This window comes from Oxyura jamaicensis, chromosome 2 (assembly GCF_011077185.1).
Source record: "Oxyura jamaicensis isolate SHBP4307 breed ruddy duck chromosome 2, BPBGC_Ojam_1.0, whole genome shotgun sequence".
NCBI lineage: Eukaryota > Metazoa > Chordata > Aves > Anseriformes > Anatidae > Oxyura > Oxyura jamaicensis.
In genome coordinates, this window is record NC_048894.1 from 157,670,838 (window position 1) to 157,698,644 (window position 27,807).

The following is a 27,807-nucleotide window of genomic DNA, read 5'->3' on the forward strand; positions in this document are numbered from 1 at the left end:
AGATGATCTTGCAGGTCTCTTCCAACCCTTAATGATTCTATGATTCTTATATTGATGTCAAATACTTGCTTTCCTTCATCAACTGTATAGCTCTGGTAACCCTAATCTTGGCATTAATGGTATCTTTTCATTATTCCAGATATTTTGGCTATGCAGTCAGATTACAGGGCCTCAGTTATTAGCCGCATGAGTTCCTGGTAAGCTGGGTATATTAAATATGTCTCAGAAGTCAACAATCTACTGTATAATGTGGACAAAAAATCACCTGTTGTTCACCTTCCAGAGTTCACCAGTAGAAATGCTTTCTGCTCTCTGCACATTCACCTGACTTTAGGGAGGGGATGTAAAGTTTAAAGCGAAAAGAATGATGAGAAGAGCGATGACATTGTAATCTGGGAGTAACAAAGCAAAAATGAGGTTGGACCTACATTCCAAGCTATCGTCATGTGTACTTTCTCAAGATCATAATTTTTCCTATCCTGACTTTTTTAGGTATCTAATGTCTTTGGTTCACACATGGAAAAACAGATAATTCTGCTTAAGTAAATTAGTCAGTTATTACATACCTGATTAGTAAAAATTAGGAAACAACACTCTTAAAGCCATAGCAAGTTAGTCACTAGTCTCTGAGTACTCTGTACTCATATGTGACATGGGCATCCCTCCTCATCAGGGAGTCAGCATTACCAATAGCCCAGCTATGTGTGGTATGGGTTCTCTGGCTGCTTACCGATATATCTATTTTTAGGAGTATAAGGCTCTGGTGGCTACCAGTGCACAGTGTACCCTAATACCATCAGGGTAAAGGCACAGAACCCATCTGAATTTCTGGAGTGACGGGTTCCTAAAAGTTGTCTATGTTAGAGAAAGTGAGCCTAGCAAGCAAGGAGTGGCCGAAGCATGCTCTTGTGGCTGGCCTAGAGGCTCTGTACATTCTTGGCAGACTGCTGCAGGAGAGGCTACTTCAAAGATCCAAAAGGGTACCAGTGTGCTTTTGGTGTAGCTGCTATGGTTACAGAAATTAAACAACTGTCTACAACTGCCTAGCCTCTCAGTGAATCCTGTAGTGGGGCTGCTGCATGTCAATGAGCAGGAGGTATGGAGGTGGGGATGTGAGTAAGCAAGCAAAGGACTGAGCTGCCAGCTAGGGTCAACCCAACGCAATACCTCTGAGCTATCTTGTTTCTATAACCCTTCTCCACATAGTAGAAGAAAACAACTGGAGAACTCCATTAATTCCTAGCTGAAATGCACTTTTTTTTTTGTATTTTTTTTTGTCAGTCCTACACCTGGATTTTATGTTCCTTTTTTTCACCTGAAAATATGGAATACAAATGGCTAGGTTCTGATAGACAGCTCTAGCTAGGTAAAAGAACAAGTGAAATCTTGTTCATGATTTTTTCTGAGCCATTCAATCCGAATCCAAATTCCATGTTGGATCATTTTTCTAAACTAAAAATAATGTTGTCATGGAGTAATAAAATGCTTTAAAATATGAGTAAAAATAATGTTTTAAAACTGATTTTTCTAATGGTTCTGTGATTCTATGAAATGCATTAAATATTGTCATGTTTGTTACATTAATAAATACCTTCAGGATTTAAAAAATGTAAAACCAGATTTTTAAACTTAATCTTTTCATTGCAAATGATATAGAAATATATTTATGTAGTCTTAGGGTTATTATTGATTATTACTCTGTTCTGGTATACTGACCTGTATCTCTCTTTCCACTGAAACAAGAGAGACTAGTCTTAAAAGTTAGGTAGGCTCTTCATGTAGGTTCATAGCACTGAGAGGGCGGAATCCAAACCTAATTGAAGAGGTAAAAGTCTTCATCATACTCACAGACCTGTGCTTTTGAGTGTTCCAGAATTATGACACACTACTTGTGAGTGAACTGTGGAGACAGGTGTGTCACCTTGATGTGATTCCCAGAACTGTAATTCATGACTTACCTGTGACTTAGACACTGGGTTCTTATATCATTGTTTCCTGACTTCTAGGCAACGAGTAACGTTTGAGGAGATTTTACCATCCTCTACTCCTTTGCCTGCTTTGGATCTTCTGAAGAAACTTTTAGTGTTTAACCCTGATAAACGGCTGACAGCAGAGGAGGCCCTTCAGCATCCTTATGTGAAGAGGTGAGACTAATATCATAGAATCATAGAATAGTTTGAGTTGGAAGGGACCTTAAAGATCATCTAGATCCAACCTCCCTGCCATGGGCAGGGACACCTCCCACTAGACCACGTTGCTCAAAGCCCCACCCAACCCGGCCTTGAACACTTTCAGGGATGGAGCATCCACAACTTATCTGGACAACCTGTTCCACTGCCGCACCACCCTCAGAGTAAAGAATTTCTTCCTTACATCTAATCTAAATCCACCCTCCTCTAGTTTACTCCTTGTCCCATCACTCCACTCCCTGACAGCGAGTTCCTCCCCAGCTTTCCTGTAGACCCCCTTTAGGTATTGGAAAGTTGTTATAAGGTCTCCATGGCACTTTCTCTTCTCCAGGCTGAACTACCCCAACTCTCTCAGCCTGTCTTCCTAGAAGAGGTGCTCCAGACCCCTGATCATCTTTGTGACCCTCCTCTGGACTCGTTCTAATACTTCTGTGCCTTTGTGCTGGGGGCCCTAGTGTTGAATGCAGTACTCCAGATGCGGTCTCACAAGAATAGAGCAGAGGGGAAGAATCACCTCCCTTGACCTGCTGGACATGCTTCTTTTGATGCAGTCCAGGATACAGTTGGCTGTCTGGGCTGCAAGCACACATGTATCAATGTGCAGTTTCTGCCGCTGTCTGCTGAAATGGTATAGAGCTGCTTTTGGCACAAGTTTCCTTTATATCCATGGTAGAAAAAAAGACAAAGCTAAATCCTAACTCTCTCTAACCCTATTTAGACTAGAGATCACACTAGATGATCTGGCAATCCTTCGTAATACTGTATTAAACTGTGGAGCTGTTTTTAGTCTTAGTGACTTATATTGTGTTGTCATCTTAGGTTTCATTGTCCTGCCAGGGAGCCCTCTTTGGATTATGATGTGATTCTTCCTTTAGGTGATGATACCCAGCTGTCTGTGGCAGAATATCGAAATAAATTGTATGAGGTACATTCTTCTATTCTATTTTCTGAAATCTCAGTCCTCCAGGTAACCTGTAATTCTTGACACACTTATTAAATTCTGTCATTTTCTTCTATTTCCATTCCCCTTCCATGCTTACTTACAGGTACAGCTTGGTGCTTCTTATAATACTGTCATAATTTTTTAGAGAAGTGTTTAAATCTAGATTCCCACCCACTGGGAAAAGTCTGTAAAGTCTGGTGTCCGAGAAAGACTGTGTTAGAGGAAAATATATTAGGCTGGATCCAACAGCCTAAGAAATGAGGCTGTTGCCACTTGGTGTCACGAGGTCAAGCCAGTAGAAAGCCTGAAGGTGTTCCCTGTAGGCTCAGGCACACAGAGAATGTAGGCACACTCCATATATACATACTTAAATGGACAGTCACACAGGTCACAGACAGACAGAACACTCACACAAACATAGCACCAATAGCCTCATCCTGCTCTGGCTGAGCAAAATGGAAGTCCACTACTGAGAGTATGTGCACACTGGATTTGTACAGCAACTGGTCTCAAACACTGACCAGTAGCTGTCCCCTGGATCCCAGGCCCCCCAGTTACTGCACTTGAACATATGAGCCCCCGAGACTGCAGCCCTACTCTGATTGCTGGTATAGACTATGCACGCATACATATACAGCTGCCCTGGATTTTCTAGGCCCTCTCACTGATGTTCCTTGTGTTCTCACACCTAGAGATACAGAGGTGCTCTCATCCCTCACCTCTGTGCTCCCAGACTGTTTGAGCCATTCACTGACTAGACTGGCTTGATCTGCTAGCCATCACATCACCACCAAGGACTGACGGCTCTGCTAAGACAGTTCTGGGAGGGGCCCAATCAAGGTGTTTACTTCCCTGGAGTCCTTAATGTGAGTTCCCATTTGCCATTGTGCACCCGTGTTCCTCTCAGTTTGTGCAGATGTGTCTTTGACTGGCTGGTGGTTCCTGTGAATTGGCCTGAGAGCAGCTTGGCATGGTATTATTTGGGATCCCCATCCTGGTTCTCTTTCTGAGCTCCCTTGTGGATTTGCATGTAAGCTTTTATCACATATTTATGTTTATTGCTCAAGAGTAGTCAAGTGCCATTGCATGATGCACCACATACACAGAACAGTCAGGTTTCAGAATTACAGAATCACAGAATATCCCATGATGGAAATGACCTACAGTGAACATTAAGTCCCTGTCTCCACACAAGACCACCCAGAAGTCAAACCATATGTCTCAGAGTGTTGTCCAAATGCTTTTTGAACTCTGGCAGGCTTGGTGCCACAATGACTTCACTGGGGAGCCTGTTCCAGTGCCGAAAAACTTTCTCAGTGAAGAACCTTTTTCTAATATCTAACCTGAACATTCCCTGATGCAGCTTCAAGCCATTCCCTCGGGTACTGTTGCAGGTCACCAGAGAGAAGAGATTAGTGCCTCCCTCTCCATTCCCCCATGTGAAGAAACTGTCGACCAGAACACCCAGATCCCTTTCCCTGGGGTTGCTCTCCAGCCTCTTGTCCCCCATTCTGCACATTACAGAACCATTGACAGAGGAGGAAGAGCAAGTGAAGGATAAGCGTAGCTGATGTGCTAATAATAAAAGACAGTGATATTTTAGTAGCTACATTGTGAATGCATTAATGTGGGAAAATAATAGTACTTGAAAAATCAGAAAATAGTGTAATAATCAAGGAAGAAAAAAAAGCTGATACAGGACTTTTAGCTGTACAGGGGAGAAAGGAAAGGTAATATTTGGATGCTATTTGGTAGACATGTTAAGATTAAAAGGAAAATAAAAAGCTGTCAGTAATTTGGCAGTGGAGAGGTACATCTTCAGTGAAATAATATGAGTAGATGAGGTCTGCTTTAAAAAAACAGAGCAAGAGAGAAAAGACGAGAAAGACTTAGAGAAACTTCTCCAGAGAACAGAAGTAACTGAAGTAACTGTTTAAATGTAATGTTTAAAGGAATGAAAGAAGAACAAAAGATAAATCAGATTTGATTGTAGGACACAATGGACTGAGTTGAATGGTGGTGTGAGGCAGTAGGAGGAGGATAGCAACAGTGAATGCTCTAACAGTGAAATAAAAGGAGCAGCAAAAGCGGAAGTCAAGACTTCAGGATGAGAAATTGTTTTGGGCTTTTCTCCTTTTTTTTTCTGTGAATATTATGTAAATATTATGAGGAAAAGTAGCTGGAAGATGGTGAGAAGAGCAGGAGCTGGAAAGTGAATGTAGTAAAACAGGCATTGGAAAGAATGTCAGTGGGAAGAAAAGATTGAGAAGGAAGCTTATAGATAAGAAAATCTAAGAATGAGAAAGATTGATAAGGGTGACCAGCTTCCCAGGGAGAGAAAAAAAGTGTTATTGCTTCTATGAACAGCAATTAAAATTTTTAAAAAGGAAAAAGAAAGTTTTTGTTTGTTTGTTTGTTTGTTTTTAAATTGAACATACCGAACACTTCTTTTAAGGTCTTTAAAAGAAAAAAAATTAAACTGTACCGTGAAAAAGTGTTAGGAGTCATGAGCAGATGACTGAATAAAATGAATACCGAGCATAGGTAGAAAAGATATTACAAACATCAGTAGATCATTCACAGATAATCTAGGTACAAGGTTAAGAAACAAATTGTGACTAATCCTAATGATAGTGTGCCAAGTTCAGCATGACTGTGATCAGAGGAGGGTGAGAGCAAGTTGTCTGTACCAAGACTCCAAACCTCAGCAAGGATTCTAATGCTAGATAATAGCCAAGTAGAGGTAGGTGAGATTATGAACTAACTGCAGTGTATGTTCCTCTGACAATTTAAAAATTGACTTGGCAAAATTCTTGAAAGAGATGGTTAGAAACAGCATAGTGCTAACCATTTTTTGCCATATAGATTCTGCCTTTCCCATAGCTAATGGCAATTTTATGTAGTGGTATTCTCCCTAAAGATGCATTGAAGTTGCCTGTTGACCCAATCCTTTTTCTTAAGGATTCAGCCCATTCTTTCTTTCCACTAAGAATATTATTTCTATCTTCTTTCCAAACCTAAATTAATTTTAAAGTTATAATTGTTACATATCCCATGAAATAAATTATTTGCATGTCTTTCTCTTTTTTTTTTATTCCTCTGCTTTGCTGTGTAGCTCTGTTAAGTCTAACTGACTTTTCCTTTCTGTAGATGATCCTTGAAACGAAAGTAAATAGCCATCCAAAGGAGCAAATGCAGAGAGAAAACATTCGACTAAGTCAATCTCAGTCCAGGCCATTTCTTCCATATTCCAATTCAGTGACTTTACCCACCAGGAAGAGCCAGAGAGAACCAACACCACCTCTTCTAAAAAATCCACAAATGCATAGTGCAACTACAACTAGTGTCCAGCCAGAAGTATCCATCCAGAGTGAAGATTTAGCAAGATCTTCATGTCAGAGACCACGGGTCAATGTGATATACAATCCCATAACACACATTTCTATTCAAAGTAGGTACTACCATCCTGCAATTGGATGCAATCCACCATAATGAGGCATTATTATGGGGAAGAAAGAGGAAAATAGCTTGAACGGGGAAAAAGAAACAGGGAATTAACAGGGCAAAATGAGAGTGAAACTGTGGGAGGAAAATGGCATAAGAGCAAAACACTGTTGAATGAGTTTTGAGTGTGTGATGTTCTTTTTAGCTCTTGGCTGCCTCAGCTCTTTAGCTCTTGGCTGCCCTTTTCCTTTTCTGTTTTCTCTTCGGTTACTTCTCTGGTGCTGTTTTCTTTTCCGCTGCTCTTTTGAACTGGTTTTGTGAGATGAAGTGATGTGGCAGAGGCTGACTCAGTGTTTATGCTTTGTCCCTGCTTCAGTTAGTGTTTTCTGTGTCCTCGTGATTTTCCTACTTTCTCTCATGTGTTTTTTTCCTGCAGGTAATGCAAATTCTGGTGCTGTGATCAGGAATCATTCTGCACCACATCATCAACAGGCAAAAACTTCTAACAATGGAAAACTGGGGAGACAAATCACATGGGCAAATGCAAATGCTCAGCTACTTCCTATAAGTGTACAGAACCTCTGTAATGTAAGTAGCAGTCCTGCACAGAAAACAGATAACTTTTCAAGGAATGAAATAATGTAGACAAAAAATATATTGATTTACAGCTTTGTAAAGATACTTACATGAGAGGCAAGTCATATTGCTCTGATAGTTACTAAATTACTAACTGTCCATCAGTTAAAATTACTTATGATAAAGATATATGCTGCAATTTCATTGCCTGTATCTAGTGTCAGTCAAATGGTACAGGTCTTGTACTGAACATGTTCCCTTTACTAGAGCACTGAAGAGTGTGCTAACTGATGTTTCTGGAAATAACTGGTCATAACCTACCTCTGATATGCAGTAGATTGAGACAGAAGCTTGAATATTCTAGTCATCTGTGTTGCAATACCTACATTTCCAGTGTTATGTCTACTAATGAAGTTTACAACCCTCAGCTAAGTTCTGTACGAAAGACAGCATGTTGAGAGGAAGACCCTGTAATGACCAGGAAACACCAAGGACAGAGATGTGTCTTAAACCTTACATCTCCAACATACATAATGCTGATCTTCAGCTAGTCTGGGTTTATAAACACAAACTTTCTCCTGGAATTTTGTCTAACCACAGTCGTTCAAATGAAGCCATTGTCATCCCTGACTTGAGTTAGAGCATTTCAGTGCCTATAGGTTCGTGCAGGAGTTCTGTGAATGACCATTGAACTGAAATACAGAATTTAGGTACTTTAGAGAACATTAAGTGACGCAGCCTTTTGTAATACTAGGTTTCTGCCTCATAAGCAGGATTTTTTTAAAATCAGCAATGTGTACTGGCAGCCAAGAGGGCAAACTGCATTTTGGGGTGCATTAAATGTAGCATAGCCAGACAGCCAGAAGAGGGAATTCTTCCACTATACTTGGCATTGATGCAGCCTCACCTTTAATATTGTGTACAGTTCTGGGCTCCACAATATACAAAAGCTATTAAGATACTTGAAAGCATCCAGAGGAGGGCAACAAAACCAGTAAAAGGGCTGGAAGGCATGTCCTGTGAGGACACTTGGGTTGTCTAGTCTGGAGAAAAGAAGGCTAAGAGGTGACTTCATTGCTCTCTACAACTTCCTGAGCAGGAGAAATGGAAAGGGAGGTGTAGGTTTCTTCTCCCTGGTAACCAATGATAGAATGCAAGGGGACAGCACAAAAGTGCGCCAGTGTACATTCAGACTGGATATTAAGAAAAATTAGCCACCATGAGGGTGGCCAAACGCTGGAGCAGACTTTCTGGAGAGGTGGTTAACATGCCAGTCTGTGTTCAAGAGGCATTTGGATAATGCCCTCTCAAATCATAGGATCATTGAACTCCTTGGGTTGGAAGGAACCTTAAAGATCATCTAGTTCCACCCCCCTGCCATGGACAGGAATGACACGGTAGGTGGCAGATCAGATTGCCCAGGGCCTCATCCAACCTGGTCTTGAAAACCTCCAGGGTTGGGGCATCCACAGCTTCTCTGGGCAACCTGTTCCACTGCCTCACCACCCTCTGAATGAAAAAATTCCTCCTAACATCCAATCTAAATGTCCTCTCTTTTAGTTTAAAACCATTCCCTCTTGCTTTGTCATTGTCTGACTGAGCAAACAGTTCCTCTCCATCTTTTTTACAAGCCCCCTCTACGTATTGAAAAGCTGCAATAAGGTCACCTTGGAGCCTTCTGTTCTTCAGGCTGAACACCCTCAGCTCTCTCAGCCTTTTTTCATAGGGGAGTAATATGCTTTAACTTCTGGTTATCCCTGATGTGGTCAGGCAGTTGGACTTGATGATCTTTGAAGGTCCCTTCCAAATGAACTATTCTATTCCATTCTAAATATTAATCACAATGGATCATAACTATCAGCTAACTGTAATAAAAAAGGTAGAAATTTCTCTGCAAATTCTCTTCCTCTTTCTTTTTCCCATCTTGAATTTTTAATGCAACTTCTTTTGAGATGTGCTGAGATCTATGACCATACTTTGCTTCGCCCTTTTTCTAGAGGACAGGCTAATTTTGACTCCATTCTACTTTCAATTTTATCAGCTCAGACAAGTGAGAATTTGAACACCATTTCAAATCATTGCATTGTTCAGGTCATCATCAGCTCCCTTTGACTTCAAGAATCACAGATCAGTTGCTTTTAAATTCTCTTCAGTGATGGATGGTGTGTGAACTCCAGAGCATGTAGGTAGCATACTCCTTTTTTAACCTGATTGACACAGTTGGATATTCCAAATTTAGCTGGAGAATTTGAACTACCTTTGTTACCAGCCTAATGGACTGCTGGTGCTTAACAGTGAAGGTTTCAATCCTGTCCCCTGCTCCTCCCTCTTCTCTCTTCCTTGCCTTGCTTCCTTGTGCAAATTCCTATGCTCATTGGGTTCTTAAATGACTCTGTGCCCCTGCTTTTTTTTTTTTTCCTTGAGCTAGTTGTCTGCTGACAAACTCAAGAACCTAGCCAACACAAGGTGATCAGAAGTTCATGGCAAAAGAAGATGGAATAAGGCACCACAAATTACCCTTTTTGTGACAGTAAAGATTGGATTATTTATTGTGAGACTTTCTCACATCCCCACAAAAGAATACTTGAATATCTACATGATGAAGCTCCAAACCATTCAAAATGTATGCTGAGTGCAGTTCAGTTGAATGAAGAGACTTCTGACAGAAATTCTGACAGATGCCACTGTCAAAGAAGAGTCAGGTGGGATCAGCTGCTTTGTATCAGCATGCAGTATCACGCCTTAAAACAGATTATTTCCCTGAACACAGCTCTGAAAGATCAGAACTATTTCAACCTAGAAGCAAGCTGAGGACAATGTTAAGAATCAAGCTTGTTCTTATTAATAGCATCAATAGGAGATTACTCCCAGGCCTATGGAACTGTATGTAATTCTGCAGTACAGAGTCTTCCAGTTTCAAATTCCTCCCAACAACATGAGTAGCAAATATGAAAGAGTTCTAACCAAGTGAAATACAGCTTGTCTCATCAGTCCCCTAACCCAACCAGTAACAGCAATCTGTTGTGATTGATACAAAAATATATACAAGTAGTTGTTCAGAGACATGATTTCTACAAAGTTCAATGTAAGTCCGCATGTGCATATTAACAACCCACCTTTCAGCCTTTCTACCTTGGAATCCCATTCAAAGCTTTTTGAGAATAACAGGGAACTGTTTATTCCACATGTGAGGAACAAGTGTGGAACCATTAATTCCACAATGTGAGATTGTGGAGATTGCTGCATGTGCAAATATGTATATAAACAATGTGTTCTGAAGATTCTCTAGGTACTTGTGACTAACTTCATGTTACTGGAAGCACATAAGAGGGAGAAGATCATGCTACACGTGCCCTGTGCTTTGCATTTGTTCCCTGAGGCTAACACTGACAGAGACAAGATACTGTGCTGCGTGCTCATCAGCATTGTGGCTAATCGTGTCAAGTGAATGTTGAATTTTCTGTCTTTCTTGGTCAGCCTCAGCAGGAGCTGAGAAGTTCTGACATGCCAGCTTGCTCTGCATTCATTTTGCATTCATTTCCAGTATCAAGTCAGGCTCATGAAACTCTTGTTCTCAGCCATTTGACTCCTATAATGGCTGAGGCGACAGCAGTCAGTGCCACACTTATTGAGAGGAAATGTGTCTTCCAGTTAACTAAAGCGGTTCACTAAGCATAAGTTGCAGTGAAACAGCTGTCCTTTAAAGCTGCAGTAATATATACAGTAATGTATTATGCATTTTAAAGCATTAATACGTTATTAACTTTCCCCCACATCGGCTAATGTCCATAGGCAATTTCCAACTCAGACACTCACCAAGGCAATTGATTGGCAGAAGCCAGGAGGATCTACTGGGAAATGATGAGGATGACCTGTCTTTTGTACATTTATTTAAACCGTTCACTACCACTGAAAACAAGATACTAGCCAAACAGACCTTTGAACTTTTTCTCCAGTGCGCCTATGATGCTAACTCATTCCTGATACACCCATTTTAAAACCCTTCTCCCTCACATCATTCTTGCCACCCTGTTCTTAATATTATGAAACACTCTATTTTGTTTGCTAGTCAATTAACATTCATGATCTGTTCTACTCCACAGCTGAAGCAAATTCTTTGTTCCTTACTTGTATTTTAGAGTGCCGATTACAGATTTCTGTCTTGTTTTTTTCTGTTCTCACACAGAATCCAAGAAATACTCAGTTTCACAACAAAGATGTTCGTCCCCTTCTGAAATCCAGTAAAAAGATGTTCCAGGTTACTGCAAATATGGGAGCTGCTGGTGATCCAAAAGCTTCAATGGGTAGTTACTCCCAGGCCTATGGAACTATATGTAAATCTGCATTGCAGAGTCTTCCAATATCAAGTTCTGCACAACAACATGAGTAGTGAATATGAAGAGTCCTAACCAGGTGGAATACAGCTCATCTCATCAATCCCCTAACTCAGCCAGTAACAACAAGTGAGAGCCAAATATAACAGACATTTTACAGTTATCCCAGCTGAAGAGAAATGCTTTATTCATTGCATGGAACAATGTACCACTTTCCTTTGGACAAACCAACAGGGAAAAGAATCTAATCCCTTTGCCTTACAGTCTTCCCAGACAAGGACACAGAACTGTTTGCTCCTCTAATCTGAGAACATTGAATACTGTCAGTTCATATTCCTCATTTTAATTATTGCAAAAAAATACAGAAAGTTGCAATGTTTTGATGCTTGACTGTCTTTAGACATATTCTGGTTTCTTTAGCAGCTTTGGGTGCACTGCCTAAATCCAGATTTTTTTGAGCAGAATAAGTAACTAACTGTTCGCTGAAGACCAAGAAGACTGAACAAACCCTTCATGGGTAACATTAAAGCCCTTCATACACTAATTTCTATTGGACTCTTTCAGGGTAAATGAATGAACCTGAATAACCAAAGTTAATGGTGGCCTACTTCAACAAAATCAAGTAGAGAAGTATTTTAGATATATGTGGGTTCTGTTAGAATATTGAATACCCTACCTACCACGCATTAATATATTTTGTAAGTGTTGCAATAATAAATTCTTTATATTGCACTACAGAAAAAAAACTGTCTTTTAATTGATGTTTGCAGTCTGTTGAAGCAGGGGACATACAAGGGTTATTTTGTTCAGTGAATAAGATTATGGTAATTTTTTTTCTCACAGAAAGCAATGTTCCAAGAGATGCTATTGCTGCAACATCGTTAAGCTGTCACCAGGCAGCAGTAGGAATACAGTAAAATTTAAAACTTTTCCTGGTTTAATGCTGATTTTTAATACATTCTTCTTATTTAACTCCTAAATTCTTATAAGAAGTCTCTGGCCCTGAAACTTTACTTCACCTTTGATAACTGATTGCTATTCCAGAACTTTGGGACAGTGGTTACAGTGGGGATTCAGGCACTAAACTGCAAGATATGAGTACCATTGCCATTGATAGCATATCCCTTTTATCTTTTAGTACCTAAACACCAAGGTCTAGCTAAATGAAAAAAAGTAACAGGTTCATTTCTGCTATGTAGCATGCACATTTAAATCTGGTAATACTAGGGAGCTGGGAATGCAGGTCACTGGGAAGCCCTGGTTTATATTAATAAAATAGGCATTTCCTGTCTATCTCAGGTACAGACAGAAATAGTAAACGGCAATGACAGGGTTGTATAGGTAGCATCCTGCACAATGTGTTGCCTCTTGTGAGTTTAAGATGCCAGTTCTCATTCACTGAAAAGTCAGCCTAATGCTTATTTCAGGGTTGTGAGCTCCACTGAAAGCCTAGCACCTATCAATTTGATGGTACAATGCAACATCTAAGACCCTCTGTGAACTGAGTCTTAGACTGACAAGTGATGGGCTGTAACACTAACTTTTTATCCTTAAAAATAGCTTTTGTTATTACCAAGTGAATTAGTTATTCTGCAACATTTGTATATACCCCACATAAGCTGGTAATCAACTTATTGCTAAAAGAGATGAGTCATTCTAGTTCTAGTCAGGAACATACTTTTACACTGAAAACACTATGCTGAGCAAGATAAAATTCTAACAGTCTAAACAAATGAAGAAAAATTCTAAAATGTTCATGTAATCTGTCATTACAGAAATAACTACATTTCCAACATGTTGTACTGGGTCTGGCTGAGATGTTAACTTTCCCTGCAGCAGCCCATACAGTGCTGAGCTCTGCACTTGTAGCTAGAACAGCAGTGGTACCACAGCAGTGCTGTGTCTGCTGCTGAGCAGTGCTGGCACAGCATCAGGACTCTCTCTGACCCTCCTAGGGGGTGGGCAAAAAAGTGAGAAAGAAACATCAGCAGGGCAACTGACCTAAACCAACCAAAGGGATATTCCATACCATATGATGTCACACTCAGCAATAAAAGGCGGAAAAAGGAAGAAGAGGGGAGGGGGTAGGCTCTCATTGCAAAAACATCTGTCCTCCTCCCGAACACCGGCTATGTGCGTTGAGGCCCTGCTTCAAGAACATGGTCAAGCATTGCTCATTTGTGGAAGCAGATAGTAATTTCTTTCCTCTGCACTTCCACATAGCCTTTACTTGTTTTGTTTAGTTATTCCCTTTCCCCCTCCCTCTTCCCCTTTCCCTTTTTTTCCCTTTAGTTGAATTGTTTAATTAATAATAATATTTCCTTAATAATATTTTTTTCTCTTTAATTAAATTATCCTTATCTCAACCTGTGAGTTGTTCTTTCCTTTACTTCTTCCCCTCCTCATCTGAGGAGGGGGAGTGAGAGAGTGGTTGTGGTGTTCAGCTGCCTAGCACGGTAAAACCACCACACATGTCTATTACAGAATGATACTAGAGCAGGTAGGTTTGTGAAAGGCTGGTGAAGCAAGAGATTATATGAATTACACAAAATAGGGCTAGCATGTATCACATATAGGATATATAACTATGAAGAGGGTATAGTAGGATTAATACCTGAATCACTGGAGAGAGAACGATTTTCTTGATCACTTCAGTAGTAACCTGTCTGTGACTGGATCTGATTCAATACTAAAATGAAATAAGCATACATATAGTATCAATCTATGAATTTGTGCCTGTGTAGCTCATTATAGTTTGTATCTGAAACAGTATACAAATATAGAGTGTGGAATAAGATCCACTTCAGCTTTTTTTCCAGATTTGGGTGGTTCTTCCCTCCTTATTTTTTACACAGAAGTTTATTTTTAAGTTGAATTTCTCATGTTAAAATGATAAATTCTTTTATTTCTTGCAAATTTCTCCATACCATCTATAGTAGCATGGAAATTGGCTTATTTTCTTTCAGATCAGCATCATCATTTCCCAAGATTTTCAACAAACTGTAAAACTATCATTAATTGTTACAGATATGCAAATTATATAAAGGCTGCTACCATGGGAGCTGGCATCCTAAAAAAAAAAATCTCAAGTTTTAACGACCCCACTGAAGTTACCTTCAGGAACTGTTGCAGTCTTCTGCTTCCATCTGTCAGCCACATACCTGAACAGGTTTGCTGAGATGCAGCGAACACCACAAGTGGTTAGGCATGAAACCAAAGCTTATGGAAACAAATTCGGAAGTCTAGTTCCATAGAATCATAGAATCATTAAGGGTTGGAAGAGACCTGCAAGATCATCTGGTCCAACCATATCCCCACCACCGATATCACCCACTAGACCATGTCCCTTAACACCACGTCCAACCTTTACCTAAACACCCCCAGCAACGGTGACTCCATCACCTCCCTGGGCAACCCATTCTAGTATCTGACTAATCTTTCTGAGAAGAAATTTCTCCTAATTTCCAATCTAAACTTCCCCTGGCACAACTTGAGGCCATTCCCTCTAGGCCTATCACTGGTTATCTGCAGGAAGAGGTTGAGTCCCAGCTCCCCACCACTTCCTTTCAGGTAGTTGCTGAGAGCAATAAGGTCTCCCGAGCCTCCTCCAGAGTAAAGAATCCCAGTTTCCTCAGCCACTTCTCACAGGACTTGTGTTCCAGACCCTTCACCAGCTTCGTAGCCCTTCTCTGGACATGTTCCAGGGCCTTGATGTCTATCTTGAAGAGAGGGGCCCAAAACTGAACACAGTACTCGAGGTGCAGCCTCATCAGAGCTGAGTACAGGGGAACAGTCACCTCCCTGGTCCCGCTGGCTACACTGTTCCTGATACAAGCCAGGATGCCGTTGGCCTCCTCGGCCACCTGGACACACTGCTGGCTTGTGTTCAGGTGAGCGTCGACCAACACCCCCAGGTCCTTTTCCTCTGCACAGCTTTCCAGCCACTCTGCCCCAAGCCCGTAGCGTTGCATGGGACTGGTGTGACCAAAGTGCAGGAATTGGCACTTAGCCATGTCGAATCTCATCCCACTGGCCTCTGCCCATGTACATGTCGAAAGAAGAAATTAGCCTAAGCTCAATAGGAAATCCTATGGAAGGGGGATGGAATATTGACTTACAAATGCTCTTTCATGGTTCATCCCATTGACCTCTGCACATCAATCCAACCCATCCAGGTCCCTCTGCAGAACCTTTGTACCCTTAGGCAGACCCTTCTCATTAATCTCTTTATATGGAAAAACAAACAAACAAAGAGTTTGGCAATCCAGAGGAATGCCAAGCAGAGGCAGTCCAAGTTAAGAAAAAAAAAAAAAGAAAAAGAAAACTTTATGTTCAATGGTATCTTGGCCTCTGTCTCTGCCGTTGATCTTGCAAGATAGTATAACACAACAGCATGAACCTACAGATTAATCTGGGCTGTGCCTAATACTGCATGCTTAAGCTTGCTACCAAAGTCATACAAGAAAGTTTTGCGATAACACAGTTCTGAGCTTGAACATTCCATCAGGATTGCCAAACTGGGAAGATGTGCTAACAAATGACCCCCACCCCCTTCTCCAGTGAGTTGGAGTTACACAGTCAAGTAAGTTATTGCTTGACTAAAACAGCATTTTACAGGCTGTAACACCCAACTTAGCTGAAAAGCAGTTCTAAAACCATCTCTTTCTCCATTAATAAATTGGCAATTTCTTCTTTTATGGCCTTCCAGCTTCTTCTCTCAGCTCAACTTCCAATGCAATGCTTCCATTATACATAAGGAAACAAACCAATAACAAAGCACAACCAATAGGATTGTAAAACGGTAAATATAAAAAATGGGCATGTTCTGCTGGACAAGACCATTAACCATAGGTAAGGAAAAAAAGTTGCTTTTGATATTTTTTGTCCTGTAAATCTTCAAAAAGGTGCCTCTTGCATTAGATTAGGCATTAAATTCAAAGAACCTGAAAAACAACTGTTTTCTAAATACATGTACATGTATATTTTTCTTTCCTTGATTGAATTCAAGTATTGATTTTTCTATTTTTTTGAATTTTTCTTTACTGAAAGTGGAATTATTTTTTCATCTACTGAAAACATTCCCTGAGCCTGATATAAAGAGACTCTACTTTATTTCCATGATTTAAGCATGTTGGCAATTTAATAACTTTATTTTAAACATACTGCAATAAAGTTGCCTGTTACCACATGACTTTACTGGGCAAATTGTGCCATAGGAGTCATAGGAACATATTGCCACTCACTACCCCCAAAGAGTATTGCATATGGTATTATAGCCATCATAAATGTGTTACTTCCTCATTTGGCTTTGACAGTCAATGATTATATGGTATTAAATAGCATTTCTATGATCATTTTTTGGTCTTGAAGGTCCCCAGGATTTTGGGCATGAATTTTCCCATCTTCTTATCTTTGGCATCTGTGTCATACTCCTCTTCGCTCTGACTTGTATGTTCATCCTTTTTGCAGAAAACCTCAAATCTACTGTAGACTCTCTTCTCCTTCCGCATATTCTCCATTTTTTTCAGAAGGGTATCTCTATCTTCTGATGGTTGCCGCTGAAGATTTCGTTTTTGGCTTCCAAAACTCTCTGACCTATGGATGTTACAGCTTTTCTCCTTCTCACCCTTCCTTTCCAAACTCGTAGTTGACTTAGAAAGATCAGGATTACTAGTGGATGGTAGTTGCTTGGCGAGTTCAGCTCTGTTCTTCTGACTGTTTGCAGAGATTTGTTCCAAAATCACCTTGGTATCATCACGGAGATTGCTGCTGTACAGGATATTAGCTGTGGATGAAGGAAATCTCCCCTGTGTTGGTTGGCTGCTTTTGGGAGGAAGTGGTGTTGCAAATTTATGGTTTTTTTCTTCCTCCATCATTTCCTGACAGTCCCCTATGGAAGATCTTTTGAGCCCCACAGGCGGTTTGTCAGATTTTCCGCTCTCAGAAGTGGGTTCTTCCTCCAATTTCTTATCACCTTTTGGGTTCAAAAGCTGCTTCAACCGTAGTGATCCTTTTCTTAAAAATTCAATTGGATTTTGTTCCTGTTTTGAACAGTCTTCCTCAGATTTATTGAGAGAGCTGTCAGATCCTTGACTTTTAGATAAGTTTTCAAGAGCTGATGCAGTACTTGTCCTAAGCTGTGGTTTCTTCAGTTCTGTACTGACTAATTTTTGAGTGTCTTCTTTGAATGTCACTCTTTCCTTCTTTTCTGGAAGAGTCAATTTCTGAGTGTCTCCTACAAATATAAGACTCTCCTTCTCTGGAAGAGTGGGTTTATTCTCTATTGGGTAAAACCGAGATGATAATTTGTCCACCTTAGTGCTAATATGTGCTAGGGGATCTTTACTGAATGTGTCAATGAGCTGGGGGGTTGATGAAGCCATTCCAAATGATCTGTCAGCCTCTCCATGCACTTTGTAAGTACTGCATGAGTCTTTGGAGTCTAGTACCCTACTCTCCAGAATCTTATATTGCACAGATTTGGTACATTTCTTCTCTGTATTCTGTGATTCTTCCTGGAGAAAACTGGAAACAGCTTTGGTGTGAGTGACTGTAGCTCGCTCTGCGTCTTTGCCCACAGCTTTGTACTTCTCTAAAAGTTCTGCCACTTTAGATGAGGTGGCTGTCTTTATAGTTTCATTATCTTTTGTCAGTTCACTGGACATTTGTTCTTTTTGGATCATCTGAACTTTTTCTATTGTTGTGTTAGGCTGATCTAACTTGGCAGCACTAAAAATAAGAGAGGACCTGAGTCTTGAGCTCCTCTGGATCAAAGGATTTATTCTGGACCTAAAGGCATCTTGTTTCATTATAGGGGTTTCTTCACCTACTCTATCGGGATCTGCAAATTCTTTGGCACTGTCAACTCCCAGTGACTTGCTATTAAACGACATAGGGGATTTGAATGCTGAGATGAGGTCAGTGGAGTGCTTTGTGAGGGTATCCCCAAGAACATCATTATATGCTTCTGATTCCATAGGCATTGGGAGACCTTCTTCTGGTTCTGACTGATATGCACTAAGGTATGACGAAATCCTCCAGTTACGTAAACCTGTTCTATTTTCCTGGGTGTTCTTGTCCTGATCTTGGTCCTCATCTTTGTCTTGTAGGAACAGACGCTGTTCCAGGCTTTGTTTCTGTGTAGGAGAAGTTTGGCAAATAAATTTCTGTCCTATATTCTGCCTTCTTAACATCATTCCCATTGGGCCATTGCCTGCAGGGTTCAGCTGATCAGAGCCATGTCTCACTTCCCTGGAAGAATTTGAAGGTACATAATCCAGCCTTAAGGGGAAACCCTCCTGTGGAAAACTGGATTCAAGTTCAGGGTATCTGGGTCCCTCTCCATAGGAAAGAGGTCCTCCCTCTTCCAGTTCATTGAATCCTGGCCTACCACCTCGGATTCTCTCAAAGAGTCCCTGAGGTCTGCCAGAAAGATGGGGATGGTCAAACTGATACTGGTAGAACTGATCCTTCTGAAAATGACTAGACTGGATTTTAAATTCATCCATATTGTTCATGAACATCTGCCTGGCATACTGTTTAGAAGAAGCAAAATTTTCATATGTTCCTTCTGCAAAACTGTGTCTCTTAAAAGCATCTAACTCTAACTGCTTGGAACGGAGAAAACCCCTGACAGGATCCATTTGAGCATTCTCCATTTCTACCTTTTTATACATTCGCATGGCTGATCCCTCCACCGTATGGCGCAACATGTCATCCCGCCTGAAATTGGACAGGAAGTACCTGTCTGGATCAACTCTGTCCATAAAGGAGGGAAAAAGATTGTCATCCCTCTGGAACATCAGGGGTGCTTTTTTTGGAAAGAAGGGCATGTTATTGCCAAAGGGAGTCATGGCAAATGGGTTCTCTGCCTTTGCCAAGACATTGGCTGGAGGAACAAGAGGTTCTGACTGTGCAAACAAAATTCGGAATTCTTCATCAAAGCTGGCCACTAGCTCTCCCTGGAAGATGTGTGCAATGCTTCTGTGAATCTTCTCAAAAGACCACATAAAACTACAAAGAGAAACAGAAGTAAAAACAGTGTTAGCATCAAGTAACTCAGCTGTACTACTTCACATTAAACCATAAGCTTGTCTGAAAAAAATTCTCCTGATAGTGTGTACTGCTCAGGCAGCCATTCATTACACACTATTGTTCCCAATCTCTGTAGTTATAAATTTATTGGACATCACAGCTTGGAAGAGGATTTTATCAGGCAATAAGTGACTTCTGTTCTAAACAAAAACAAAAACAAAAATAAAACCAATTATCACTAACAATAGCAGGACAGTTGATGATAATCCATACCAGTGATGTGAAGATGTTCTTGCAAATACTTTTTTTTTTAACATCTAAAATTTTGTGCTCATCTTTAAAAAGGGCAAAGGGATGAACTATGGAACTATATCCAGTCTCCCTTACCTCAGTCAGAGGGAAGATTGTTGTCATGGGTTTGGCTGCGATAAAACTTATTTTCCTTATAGAGGCTTTTATGATGCTGTGTTACGGGTTTTTGATGAAAATAGTGATGATAACACATTGATGTTTTTATTTGTTGCAAAATACTGCTTTCACTTAGTCAAGGATTTTTCTATTTATGCTGCCCTGCCAGTGAGGAGGCTAGGGCTGCACAAGAAGCTGGGAGAGGACACAGACAGGACAGCTGACCCAGACTGACCAAAGATACCATATCGTATGATGTCATGCTCAGCAATAAAAGCTGGGAGAAAGAAGGAGGTAAGGGGAGACATTTTGAGTGATGGCATTTGTGATGAGCCCTGCTTTCACTGAAGTGACTGAACATCTGCCTGCCTATAGGAAGTAGTGAATTAATTAAATAGTGATCAGGTTGCTCAAAGCTCCATCGAACCTGGCTTTGAGCACTTCCAGGGATGAGGCATCCATAACTTTTCTAGGCAACCTCTCCCAGTGTCTCAATATCCTTATCATGAAAAATTTCTTCCTTAAATCCCATTGAAGTCTATCATCATTAATTTTAAAACCATTGCCCTTGTAATGTCATTACAGGCCCTGGCAAAAAGTCTTTCTCCATCTTTTTTATGAGCCCTGCCTTAAGTTCATCAGCCAACAACTTCTCCTTCTCCTCAGGACTGCTCTCAGTCCAGTCACGGCCCAGCCTGTATTTGTGTTTGGGATTGCCCTGACCCAGTTACAGGACCTTGCACTTGGCCTTGTAGAATTCCAAGAGGTTCACACAGGTCCAACTCTCAAGTCTGGCAAGGTCCTCAATAGTGGCCTCAACAATATGGTTTAATTTTTGGTTAACCCTGAAGTGGTCAGGCAGTTGGACTAGATGAGTTTCTTTGAAGGTCCCTTCCAACTCAACTATTCTATTCTATTCTATTCTATTCTATTCTATTCTATTCTATTCTATTCTATTCTATTCTATTCTATTCTATTCTATTCTATTCTATTCTGTTCTGTTCTGTTCTGTTCTGTTCTGTTCTGTTCTGTTCTGTTCTGCTCTGCTCTGCTCTGCTCTGCTCTGCTTTAATTTACTCTGAGACTGAATTACAAATGGTTTCTAATTTCAGCATAATAAAGGTTTACAACTGCCTTTCCATATGACACTGTTTGAGGAGGTTTTTGAGGGCAATATTAACAGACTAAAGTAAATTTTGCTCACGAGCAAAGATGTAACATAGGTTTCCCTCTAAGAACAGGAAATGGGATACAGAAACATACAACTCTTGATTGATATACTTGGGTATAACATGATTATAGTCAAGTCATTAATAAAGAAGCCATGGGTAATTCCATTAAAGTACCTTGCTCTTGAAATGTAAAGGCATACTCCTTGGTCTCTTTAACTGCTCTGCTTTGGAATGAGTTGCTGGGTTAGGATTGGTTTGTTGGTTCGGATGGCTTTTTTTGTTTACACTTTTTTTGAGGCAGGTTTAAAAATTCCTCATTTGGAAGTGCTGAAACAGTGCTTTACCCAGCAAACAGCCTATGAGACTGAGACTGATACATAACATTGCAGGGATTCTCACCTGTAGTTGCCGCTCAGCACCACCATGCAGTCCACCAAGAGGAATTTCTCTTTCACATGACCTTTGAAAGACATCCCTGTGCGGCAGTAGTAGGTTGGGCCAGAAACTGTCCTCACCCTTAGGAACTGGAAACCAGACAAAGCACTGACTCAGTTGCAGGCTGTTACTTCACTCCCCCTGTCCGTCTTTCTTCCCCTTGCTCTTTTAATGTCCCTTCTGCCACCATGGTTATACTTCATCACTAGCAATTCTGTCTGCATACACAGCGAAAAAACAACCCTCTTTATTACTGTGTCTTCAGCCTTCAGTCCTGTATTGTTGTGCCAGCTCTCCTGGCTCCTCTTACATTTCTCTAGCCTCTGGCCCAGCTTTCCCCTTTCTCAGGTCTTTACTGTAATGACAGCACAGTGTCCTAGGACATACCCTCCTCAGGATGTGAACTGGCGGGGGGGAGGGGTCTTTGGTTTTCTCACCTCTACGTAGTTAAGATTGACTCTGCATTTAGCAGCTGTATCAAGGAACAGCTGAGAATTCATTTCATCAAGCAAGATGTACACAGGCACTCTGCGAGCAGCAGCATCCAACACCTCAAACAGCAGATCCACATCAGTGAAAATGTCCATCACTATGGCTACCACCTGGGAAAAGAATGCAAGAAAGTCTTCAGAGATCTGTGCCTGCCTATGGCCTGCCTGTTCATGTCCCCCAGCCCTCAAATTCCAAGGCTGCACTGCTGCAATGGCTCCATTTCAACTTCCTATTTAAACACTGTGGGCTCCAGAATTGGAAACAGAATTGTTATCTGATGTAGATATTGTGTATATGAAGGTGCGAGGTGAGGGTAAAACCCCACTGCAACTGATCATTCCCTTACTTGTTAATCCCATGATCACAGCAGGCATTTTCTGGCACCAGAACCACATTGGAAGGATCTATTGAGCTGCTTGGCCACTACCTCCTCATTCCCTCAAACACATAAGTCATTTTTAAATAACTACCTCACCAGTGTTTATTCAGTCACTTTATAGCTACCTCTAAATGCTGTTAGATGGGAAGTAGCTTCAAAAAACAAGTAGCTTTAGAAAGCTACTAGTAGCTTTTCTAGCAGTTTTTAATAGCTGCTTTTCTATAAGCTTTAGAAAAAAAGACATATGAGGAGTGGCTGAGGGAGCTGGTGCTATTTAGTCTTGAGAAAAGGATGCTGAAGGGAGACTTCATTGCTCTATACTACTACTTGAAAGGAAGTTGCAGTGAGGAGGGTGTTGGTTTCTTTTTCTGAGATGACAAGTGATACGAAGTGAGGCAAGCTGTGCCATGGGAGGTTTGGTTTAGATTGGATACAGGAAGTATTTCCTAATGGAAAGAGTGGTTGGGCATTGGAACAGGCTGCCCAGGAAGGTGGTGGAGTCCCCATCCCTGAAGGTATTTAAGAGATATGAAGATGTGGTTTCGCAGTGGACTTAGTATTAGGTGGATTGCTGGACTTGATGTTATGGGTCTTTTCCCAATAAATGACTAAATGACTCTATCATTCAAAGCTCTGTAGGAACTTCCCAGCTCTTATCAATGGATATAAATACCTGATGGGAAGGAGTAAGGAAGAGTCAAATTCTTCTCAGTGATACCCAGTGAAAAGACAAGACACATTGGACACAAATTGAAATATAGGAAATTCCAGTTATAGATAAGAAAAAAACTCTTTCACTGTAAGGGTGATTGAAGACTACAACAGGTTACCCAGACAGATAGTGGAGTCTCTGCCCTTGGAGATACTCAAGGACTCATCTAAGTAACTTTCTCTAATTCATCCTGCTTTGAGCAGAGGAGATGGACTAGATGATCTCCAGAGATCACTTTCCAACCTCAGCTGCTGTGATTCTGTGAACTCTTACTATGCTTTAGTATGGCCTTACACACCTTTCTATGAGTCCAAACAGCAAAGACTCAAAGACTAGCTTTGATGCAGTAAATGGTGGTTTTAGAATCATCTTTCCCCTCTGTCAGGTCCTCGGAGCAAAATTAAGGAAATTAGCAGTGGATCTGATGCATCCTTTTGCACACATACAATCTTTATCTCTGCTCTAGTTGGACTGTTTCATGTCTTACCTGTTGAGCTGCTCGAATCATTCTGCGCGCCTCCTCCTTAATGCTGGGATTGTCTGGGGGTGGTGGTTGCACAAGGGTCGTCACTTCTGTTCCCCTGAACCCAAAGACCATTGGCCAGCCTAGGTCAAGCTCAGGAACAGCAAGGTCCGAGTTCATAGGCCAGTATGTCCCAGAGGATCCATCCATGTCATTGTCACCTGTGGTGTCTGTGCTACCTTCCTGATTGGCATACTGGGGTTTCTGGAGATTCTGTATGATGTGATCCACCTCTGAGTTGCAAAGAAAATCAGGGGCTGCTTCCTCTGCCAGGAAGCGTTCATAACTTTCTTTGCCCTCTTCAGTAAGGACATCCAGAGCTAAACGGTAATACTCCTTGTAATGTGGGGGAAGGTAGTTAGGATCAAGGGGATTGTCCCCCTGTGATGAGCTTTGAGATCGACGAGCCATGAGGGGAGGGAGAGCTGTAAGGAAAAAAGCCAACAATGAGAACAGCAGTCAGGCCAGGAGTTTCAGTCCAGTGACACACCCATCCTCATAAATGGTGAAGGTTGAGGGATCATGATGGCAAAATCAAAAGAGAAGAGAATCAAAGTGCAGAGTAATGTTGGAGATAGTTCGTTCATAATCAATTAACACCTTAAATTAGGCAAAGGTGGCAATCACTTAAAGAATTACTTTAACATGGTTAAATGTAACATGGGCAAAGTAAGGAACAAATCAATTAGGGCATCACTGCAATGAACAAAGATGATGCATATAACAGAATGCCCAGCTTTCTCTTTCAGGCTGCTGATAGCTAAGCTTAAATGTGTCTTTTGTTTTAAACCTACTTTTTTTTTTTTTTTTTTTCTTTCTTCTCTGAAGAGCAATGCTGCTGGTTATTATCTGAACTCCACTGAAACTTATTTCCAAACGCTATTTAAAATGTTATTATGTGCAATATGGTAGTAAATGCAAATGCACATGCATGCCTACAAATGCACCCATTGAACCCCTAGAAATTGTGTGTTATAATCACCTCAGTATATTAATAGAAGCAAGAGTTTAAAGGGAATGCAGGCAGGTGTAAGGATTTCTTACTGTTGTAGCATGGTCAGAAGTCAGACAAGTCCTCAAGATATCCATGAAGAAATGAAAACAAGTGATATGATTGCTTCTTCAATCTCCTGATGTTTACATCGGAAAAATCTGAACTGAAGAGGCTTATATCCATTATTTGACAAATACTTGCCTGTAGGGAACCCATTACTTGAGACTCAAGAAAACCAGTGATTTTAACCAGTTTTTAGAAGAAAAGCTTGTCATGGCACAAATATAACTCACATAATAACAACCAACTGATCTGAAAAGAGCTCCAAAGCTCTTTGGCTTTTGATCCTCAATGAATGTCAATGCTCAGACACACTTTTTCTGCTCCACCACTGACACACCAACAGAAGCTTCCTCAAAGTCAAAAAAAAAAAAAAAAAAAGAGAAAAGAAAATGACAGTCCTACACCTAGACAAAGTTGCTTTAATAGGGACTGTGAGTACAGAGGGTGAAAGTGGCTCCTCACTTTAGGAGAAAACCTACAATAGTTTTGAGATAAAGCCTCGAGGACTTTCCCATCCGAGTACCTGCAGAACACAGATCAGTGAATATCAGAAGTTACTCCTGCCTCAGACTGTAATTCTTGGTAGAGCTGCATGATACATCAGGAAAGAATATGGTCTTACTATAACAGACTGGATCTAGCAAGTATCTGTGTAAACTACTCCAACAGTCTTTACAGTCTACACTCTAGCTATTTGTAATCTGAAATACCCAGCTTTATCTTCCCAGTCTAATTCTCATTTTGTCTTTTTTTCTCTTAGAATAAAAAGCAGACTACTATATACCTCCATTTTGGTGTGCTCATGTCAGTTATGTACTAGCTCTTAACTATTTTAAAAGTGTCTTTAGCTCTTAATTTTAGGGAAATGTTCCCAGAGTTAAATTCACTCTTCGACTTTTCCATGTTTAACATTCTTCCTAAAACAGACCACAACATTGAAGCAATGAAATAATACTTCAAATAGCAGCATTCTCATTTTTCTTCTCTTAGCTGACATTATCCACTTTTGTAGTACAAAATTCTTAGTCACAGCATTCCACTGGAATTTAATGCTTAGACTCCATGCCCCATGGAGTTCCACAGCTCCACAGGGGTCCCAAGGGCTATGCTGGAGTCCATGCTGTTCAACATATTCAGAAACAATCCTTAAAGGGGATGAACAGGCGTGCAGATGACAAGCTCCTAATAATGCTAGCTTGCTCAGAACAGTGACAGCCAACTGCAAAAATAAAAGAAAGATGAAGCAGAAGAACCTCATCATACTGACTGGACAATAAAAATGGCAAAAGGGAATATAATGCTGATGAATGCCAAGTGACAAAACAACCTTAATTTTATATTTTATTGATTAATATATCAATACTGTTATAAATCAAGATGACAAAGATAAACCTTTAGAGGAAAAGTGTCAGCTAATACTAAGCATTGTTTAATAAAGAATACATATTCAGAGGAACTTACAACCTGAACATGTTGCAAATGTGAGTCTCACTCCTCCCATCTCAAAAAGGCTATTATAAATGTTAACTATGATTCTTTAGCCTAGAGAAGAGGTCTACAAACTGTGAGCAGGGACAGCTGTCTATTTCTTCCTCCACTACAAGAACTAAAAGAGCTTCAACTGAAACTAGCAGGGAGTGGGTTCAAATTGAACACCAGGAAAGCTTTTGCTCAAATGTTCTTACTCTGCAGAACTCCTTCCCACAGGATATTTTAGATATCAAAATTTTGCCAGTGTTCAAAAAACAATTAAAACATCTCAATGGAAAAGAAGAAAATCCTTTGAACACCATTAACTATAAAGATCACTATGGATCTACTCTGACTACTCTGGAGTATTGCTGCTCTTCCCTATGCATCTGTGCTTGCCATACTTGGCAAGAAAATACTAGATGTACATGTGATAGTGCTTCCCCTCTTATTTTGACTCGTTTGTTGTTGCCATCATCACTGCACCCTAGGATGTAGAACTCTGTTTTCACTTCAACACAGCATCCAGCTGTACTGAAATGCACACAGACCATTTAAGTCTACCTAAACATGTGATTCATATTCTGTAGCAACAAACATTTCACCACGTTGTTCAATTTCTGATTGCTGGCAAAGACCAAGTATCTCTGAGTCAAGAACTAATCACTGAAAAGCAGTCTTAGAAAGGCCTTTTCCCAACTGCATGAAAAAATACCCATTTAGGACTAAACTGTAGAATAAAAAAGAACAGTTGGACCTATCCCCATGCAAATCATGAGCCACTGGTATTATCTCCTCTGTCTCTCATAAACTGCGGGTGTGTAAGTTGTCATTTCCCACCAGCAAAGTAAGCCTGAGTGGTGAGGTATGTGTGTACCACAGAGTCTCTGTGTGAAGCTCAAGTGGGTAAGTGTTGCTGAACCTGGACTGACTTAATGCAGAGCCTGCCTGGATACATATGTGCATCATTTCTGGAGCAGGAAGCACAGGACACATTGTGCAGGGTGACAAATAACCAGGTTGGGATGCAGGTACAGCTGGGCTTGTAAGCATGGCTTCAGCACCACTGCTGCAGTAGGTCAGCTGCAGTGATGGGGCTGAGGAGATGGTGATGGCAGCAGGAGACGGTGCTGGTGCCTGTGCTAAGGGGAATACAGGAAGTTGGATACAAAAAGACGAGGAAAATTGCCAGTTTTCTTCAAGAGGACATATTGGTCGGCTCCAAGGTTTGCTTGTCCCTTGTACCTCTGACAGTGGGCAACACTAAGTGCCCAAGGAAGCATATATGGGCATGACAGACATACAATACTTTGCCAGAACACTTTTCCACTATCCAACAATTTGTGGCTGGAAAGGTACCTCAGGAAACAAAGGGAACAGTAAGTAGGGTCGTTTTTACAACAGGGGAAGTCACATTTCGTAAGGATTTGTGCTAGTCAAATGTATTCATGAACAAGCATGAACATACCAGTGAAAAAATACTTTTGATGAAAAAGAAAAACCATCCTCATGCTTTTCTTTAAGCCGTTGGCCACAGGGAGAAAGCAAACACAGAGCTGGAGGAACTCCTGGTATGACTGAATATAGAGATCACAGATGAAGTGGGAGAGCCAGTCCCAGGAGGGTCAGTGGTCTGTTA

At 40.8% G+C, this 27,807-nt stretch overlaps 2 protein-coding genes across 8 annotated transcripts in view; one reads left to right on the forward strand and one right to left on the reverse strand.

Annotated features, from left to right (window-relative positions):
• MAPK15 (mitogen-activated protein kinase 15) overlaps positions 1-12,232 on the forward strand; it is a 22,901-nt gene extending 10,669 nt beyond the window's left edge. For all 6 annotated transcript variants that reach the window (XM_035319846.1, XM_035319847.1, XM_035319852.1 and 3 more), the window contains 6 exons: positions 140-197; positions 2,007-2,144; positions 3,009-3,114; positions 6,283-6,583; positions 7,013-7,164; positions 11,339-12,232. In XM_035319846.1, the coding sequence (XP_035175737.1) occupies positions 140-197; positions 2,007-2,144; positions 3,009-3,114; positions 6,283-6,583; positions 7,013-7,164; positions 11,339-11,542 (959 nt within the window). In that variant the 3' untranslated portion in view covers positions 11,543-12,232. The remainder of the gene's footprint in view (positions 1-139; positions 198-2,006; positions 2,145-3,008; positions 3,115-6,282; positions 6,584-7,012; positions 7,165-11,338) is intronic.
• Positions 12,233-16,509: 4,277 nt separating this feature from the next.
• Positions 16,510-27,807, reverse strand: part of FAM83H (family with sequence similarity 83 member H) — a 30,225-nt gene continuing 18,927 nt past the window's right edge. For both annotated transcript variants that reach the window (XM_035318642.1, XM_035318643.1), the window contains 4 exons: positions 23,606-24,066; positions 21,973-22,137; positions 21,500-21,624; positions 16,510-19,499 (listed from right to left, as the gene is read on the reverse strand). In XM_035318642.1, coding sequence (XP_035174533.1) covers positions 16,838-19,499; positions 21,500-21,624; positions 21,973-22,137; positions 23,606-24,052 — 3,399 coding nt within the window. In that variant the 5' untranslated portion in view covers positions 24,053-24,066 and the 3' untranslated portion in view covers positions 16,510-16,837. The remainder of the gene's footprint in view (positions 19,500-21,499; positions 21,625-21,972; positions 22,138-23,605; positions 24,067-27,807) is intronic.